The following is a 6501-nucleotide window of genomic DNA, read 5'->3' as shown; positions in this document are numbered from 1 at the left end:
GAATCGTTAGGTTCACTCCTAATAGCTTATTCAGCTTGGCCATATCGATTACTACCCAAAAAACAAATCGGCATAACTAAATTCGGCATAACCTAAAGAATTTAAGGTACGAAACTAACAGGGGACCAAATGGGATCGTAAGCCCTCCTTCCTCAAAGGCAACTAAAGGGATGATATCCTTATCTCCCTATGTCTGCAAAAGATCAGCATTGGTCAAATCTTGAAGGTGGACATCATTAGAAATACTAAACTTAGCCAAACACCCCTATGTGTTTACTAATTCAAAGAACCTACCAAACTTAAAGCAATCTAAAAAAAAAATAGAAAGAACTATGGAATTTGATGAATAACAATAAGATCTCAAGGAGACATATGACCTTGGTTGGGAGCAATAACAAGCCTTAGGAGTAGAATACGAGAAGTAGGGCACTGAAAGTGAGGGAGAATTTATAGGAAATATTATCTCAAACTAACAATTGGGAGATCAACTAGCTAGAAGTGAGCCATCATGGCAGCACATGTCATGAAGAAATTTGACTAGTTCGGCCTCTTATCTCATGAAATGACATCTAGACGAGATGTGAGACTAACAATTGCTACTCCCATGAATCACAAAACATCATGATCTTAAATAAGTGAATAACATCAAACCCCTAAACCATGGAGCATGAAAGGCCTTCCTTTTCAAACAAGTCCCACTCCTCCTTATGGAAGACAAAGAGTTAGGGGTTAGTTGCAAAGTGTAGGCCCATTTGGGCAAGCTTATATGCTTATCATCATTCTGAAAAATCAAGGAGCCTATAATATTTGACCTTATTATTGGGCGAAAATGACACATCAAGTGATCATCCAATCTTCATGTTAATGAGGCACTATTGGATCAATCAAGGAAGGAAGGTTGGTTCCTACATAAAAAGGTATTGCAAGTATTCGTGATTGTCACTATATTTAGTCCTCAATCAACATTCCTGTTAGGAAATTTAGACCTCGGTTGATAGAATTAACAAGTTTTAAACCCAAGTTGTTAATTAGATTTATTATGAATAAACCTTGTTAAAACAAACTAACATCAATATTATGTCAATATCATGCACAACAGAATAGTAAATAATTCAAGATATGATGACCCAAGAAAACCAATGAAACAAACTAGTTTCACAGTAAAAAACCTGGGGGAAAACCTTCCCGAAAAGCAATCCCCTATAATAAAAAAAAGTTTCAGATTTAGTACAAAACTTTTGTCCCTAGACTCTACAATCCTCATATATGAACTTACAGCAGAAACCTTCTACCACTTCAGAACCTCTGAACTCTTCAATATATGAACACCACCCTTTTGTACGGATCCCAGTACATGACTAACCAATGGTGCACAACTCCCAGTACGTGACTAATTCCAGCAACTTGAAGATGTTGTTGGCTACAAAGTTCTTCACTTCATCAATAATGAAAATCAAGAAGTACTTAGTTACAAAACCTTAAGGTGCAAAAGATACAATAACTTCTTGTAGAGAGAATAAGACACTTGGTCACTTTTTGCATATGTTCTCCCTATATTCTCTTATGTGATGGCCTTTAAAATAGGCCTTATATATGTCTAGGGTTGTGAAAAAAAAAAAAAAAAAATCCTACACATACATGTCAGCATGGGCTGAAAATCAGATCTAGAAATTCTAATTTCGTAGATCTCGATAGATATTTCTATCAAGAATCTGTCAAGCTTTCCTCATTAAACCTCAATAGATATGAATCTGTTGAGCTTCTGTCGAACTTTAACGAATAGTTTTTCTTCACTTGTTTCTTAGTCCAATCTTCATGGCTTTAATACTTGGCTTGAATAACATATTTCTTGAAGTATTAAACTCATCCTAGATCTATCCAATTATAAGTAAAGTGCATTTTATCAAAAGATTAGCCAATTTACAATTACATATGTTCTAATAAGTTCCACATATGTCCTAACAATTCCTAAGAAGCTAATGGTCACCTTCACATTAATTGCTACCACCTACCAACAACCTCCATGCAATAAATGTTGAATGGCTACTCTACATAGTAAGGGAAATAGGGTTAGCCCTAACTAACCCCTTTAGCCTGACAAAGGAAGGCAAGAAGGATTAGACCAAAGCCTCCACTCCATCCCTTGTTTATGGGGAGTTGGGCTCCAAGGATCCCTATAAATGCCCCTAGCTATCACAAATGGATTGGGGATCAGACCAGGGGGGAAAAAAACAAAAAGGAAAAAGAAAAAGAGATAGCAGTTTATAATAGAAAAAACAAAGAACATAAGGAGAATAACCCATCTCATCGGGTTTTGGAGCATTCCAATGTATTCAGTCTATTACTTTGATTCAATAAGAGTAGAGTATCGTGAGTACTTCATTCGATTTTGGCCTGGGACAATTGGGAATCTCAATATTCATTCTCTTGTAAATACTCCTATAGGCCAAGTTTTGGAGAAATTATTCACTCCTAAGAGAGAGGACTCCTCCCGTAGGGATGTATAATTTTTCCAAGTATTGGACCCTATATGCGATTTCTATCAATATAGAAATTTATTTTGTTGAACTAAATTTTACCCACCACACTTCATAATCACTCTAATTCTTTTTTAGATTATAAAATATAGTTGAAACTTAAGAATAAAATTTAAAAAAAATATATATATATATATATCCATATCACTTGGTTTTCTTTCTATTACATGAAATACAAACAATACAAATGGCTAGTATCGTGAGTACTTCATTCGATTTTGGCCTGGGACAATTGGGAATCTCAATATTCATTCTCTTGTAAATACTCCTATAGGCCAAGTTTTGGAGAAATTATTCACTCCTAAGAGAGAGGACTCCTCCCGTAGGGATGTATAAATTTTCCAAGTATTGGACCCTATATGCGATTTCTATCAATATAGAAATTTATTTTGTTGAACTAAATTTTACCCACCACACTTCATAATCACTCTAATTCTTTTTTGGATTATAAAATATAGTTGAAACTTAAGAATAAAATTAAAAAAAAAAAAATATATATATATATATATATATATATCCATATCACTTGGTTTTCTTTCTATTACATGAAATACAAACAATACAAATGGCTAGTAATTAAACAATTGTTCTTCTCTTGGCTTTTCTTCTTTGGATAGCCTAAACTCTACTAAACACTTAATAATTGTTTTTACATTTACTTATCACAGGAACTCCATATGCTTTTACTAAACCAATACATAACGAAAATCAAGCTCATGATAGAAACAATATTGTTATAATCTAGCTCATCCGCCATTCCTTAGTATCCCCAAACGCTGCACGGACTCAATGAAGGTTCTGCAAAACCATCATTTTCACATCTAGTGTTAATACGGTGGGTATTTATTTATTTATTTTTTTAATTCAGTTGAACCTTGTCAATTTTTTTAATAAATAAATGGAAATGAAAAAAAAAAACACTAAATTAGTGGTAGCATTGGTTCTTTAAAAGTAATACGAGCAAACTAATTAACAATTGCGTGTTTGGATGATTTTTTTTTAAATTATTAGTTAATTCGGTTATTTATAGTTTTAAAATATTTTTTTAATATAAACTATACTTTTATCCACCTTAGCAAATCAGCAAAAAGTTAATCCAAACGCATACTATAAAACTAAACTTGAATTTTTTAAACATAACTATATTTGTACCTATTTTAAGTAAATGAACAATTTTTTTTCCTTAATTAGATAGTTTCGATAAGAAGAGGAATTTAATTAACCCCGAATGAAAACAATAGGTGTGGAAAAATACATACTGCCAAGGAACGTCTCCTGCAAGCAGCCAATCCCCTTCTTTGTCTTGATAGGTGAGTGTGTAGTTTACGCCATTTTTGTCAAATTTTGCCTCTGCACCATGGTCAAATCCCAAATCAGAACCAAACTAACCCAACGCCCACTAGACCTTGCTTTGAGACTTTTAAAGTTCTCTCGCTTACCTTTTTCAAACATGCTGATCAAGGTGTTGGTAAGTGCCTGATAAGAGTGAAAGAGCCTTAGATCAATCTTTCTTGCTATTGCTTGCCCCTCCATCTTGACCTTGACATACAAAGAGTTTCGTCCACCACTTCTCTCAGCCACCCCATCATTCTTGACCCGCCCACCTTGATGCTGCTGCTGCTGCTGCTGATGGAGCTGTTTCTTCATCCATGATTTGATGGGTGGCCACCCCACAACATGATTTTCTTCCACTTCATTCCTGTTATTTGAAACAAATGTAAATTAATTGATATTGTAGATTTGGACCTTTCTAAATCTAAATCATCTGATAGATGGAGCAAACTAATTAGGCTATAGGTTATATTTGTTGGGTGCCATTAAGTAGCTAGGCTAGATTTTTTTTTTTTTTTTTTTTTGGTAATTCAATAGTTCCGACAATGGGGGAGGAGAATTCAAATCTTGATTCGACTAATAAAGAAGAGCATGTTATGCCATTGAACTATTTAAATTAAATATATCTTTTATCTTTCAAATTTTCACCTATGAAGAATGTATTTCAAAATTTTTGTAGGCTTAGAGTTTCATGTGTGCGTGTATAAATCTAATGCAATAAACTTCAACTTACTTGTTAACAATGGAAGAAGTTTTCCTGTTTTGTCCTTTCCGATCATCTTCCTCATTGGGCTGGCCACTCCAAACCATTAGGGGGAATATTTGTGGCACTCCACCCATCTTTCCAAAAGCCTCCTCAGAACTACGTTTGTTTTTAAGGCATTTCTTGCTTTCCAAAGAACCACCATAGCTCCATAGTTGCGAGGCCACCGGTTCTTTTGATTCAATACCACCATCATTTAGGTCGAACCCTTTTACTGAATTGTGAACTGGAAGTGCGAGGGCAAGTTGGAGCTCCATTTGATATAGCAGCAGAGAAAACAATGTCAAACTCAAAGCCAAAATATATAAAGGAAAGCTATATAAGTTGAATGCAGGTCCTGATTGTGATTGTGAAGTATTTATATGTGCGCGTGTAAGAGAAAGAGAGAGGGATGAAAATGACCATTGTCTTCTCGAAGATAGGAAGTTGGTGACAGCAAGGAAGTTGGGTCGGCTAAAATACTAGCAGTGATATAGACATGGGGTGAAGGGTGCACCAATGTGCCAAGACCACCTAGCCCAGGTTCTCTCTTTTAGTTTTTTAACTTTTAACCTTCTCTGCCCCCTCACTCACCAACCTAAGCCTTCTCTTTTTTTTCTTTTCTTTTTCTTCTTCCTTCTTTTTTTTTTTTTTTTTTTTTTTTTTTTTTTTTGCTGAGAATGGTGATCTTAGATTTAATCATTTCTTTAGAAGTAGAATGTATCATTCTTAGTAAAATGTCGCCATTAGGGAGTGTTATATCTTTCACATTGTTTTGTTAAAAGTAAATTAGAATAAGGAGTAAGATAAAGAGTAAGTTTCAAGTCTACCTGAAAAGAGACTCATTCTTGTGATAATTTAAACAAGAGCCAATTTTACACTTCTATAAAATTACTTATGTTTGATTAGTGAATTGATGATGAAATTAAAATGATGGGTATTTTCATTCTTATAATAAGAGAAAACCCTGACTTAACCATATTTGGAGTTAGCATTGCCGGCATTGCAGCTCTTGCAACATGACTTTGTTCTTTGATGATCATGTCTCAACAACATGTTAAAAGTATCAATCGGAGGTGGATAATCACTATTAACATTATCACCTGAACTTTTTAGATCAATATAAGTTGAAAAATATTCATTTTTTTTCCTTAAAAGCCAATGATTTGGATTCTCTTGGACCTATTAAAATCACAATTTACTATTATTCTTTCAATCTCTCAATGCCCAAGTCGTCTTGAGTGTGCTTAAGTCGTTTCCTAATGTAAAAGCACCCAAATAAAAAGTTTAACATATAAGTGGGCCAAATTGAGATAAAGGGGAAAAAGTTTAACCAATGTGCATAACACGTTTATCAATATTTTTCCTGATTAATGATAACACGTTTCATTATTATTACTTATTAGGATAAATTTAACAAAAACTCCAAGTCCAACAATGTGGCCTTCCTATCAATAGTAACATGAGTTCAACTATAGAACATGTCCAATTTGTCGGCAGAACCCCGTCAACCACATCATGATGCAAAAACTCTTATCATTGAAAGAAAGAACCTCCATGATATTGGGTACTAAGACATTCCTTTGATCTTGTTTATTTTTATAATAAATTTGATACTACTTCAGAGCACTCTTTGTTTTTAGATAATATTAGTAATAAGAAATCCTTTTCATGTCGGGGTTTAGTTTTAGAATAATGGGTGAGAGAGAAAGTGGGGAATATCATGTCGTAGACAAAGAAGCCAGCAACAGACTATACGTTAGGTACGTGTTTGTGTTAGCTCCATATGGAAGTGTAGGCCTATCTATACACTGCTCCTGCTATACGGTTCGAGTTAGTACAATTGTTTGGAGCAAGGAAACGATGGCTCTTGTGAATTGCACGTGATGG

General features: G+C 34.3%; 1 protein-coding gene across 1 annotated transcript; it reads right to left on the bottom strand.

The window, feature by feature from the left end:
- Nucleotides 1-3035: 3035 nt before the first annotated feature.
- LOC126712920 (auxin-responsive protein IAA29) lies at nucleotides 3036-5023 on the bottom strand. The gene is made up of 4 exons (XM_050412459.1): nucleotides 4603-5023; nucleotides 3977-4236; nucleotides 3797-3887; nucleotides 3036-3335 (listed from the first exon to the last, which is right to left on the bottom strand). Exons 1-4 carry the CDS (start codon nucleotides 4887-4889, stop codon nucleotides 3284-3286), a joined length of 690 nt encoding a protein of 229 aa, XP_050268416.1. The 5' UTR covers nucleotides 4890-5023; the 3' UTR covers nucleotides 3036-3283.
- Between the last annotated feature and the right edge of the window lie 1478 nt (nucleotides 5024-6501).

The sequence above is a fragment of the Quercus robur genome, chromosome 2 (genome assembly GCF_932294415.1).
Source record: "Quercus robur chromosome 2, dhQueRobu3.1, whole genome shotgun sequence".
Taxonomy (NCBI): Eukaryota; Viridiplantae; Streptophyta; class Magnoliopsida; order Fagales; family Fagaceae; genus Quercus; species Quercus robur.
Note: the sequence above shows the minus strand (reverse complement) of the source record. Positions and strands in the feature narration are given on the sequence as shown.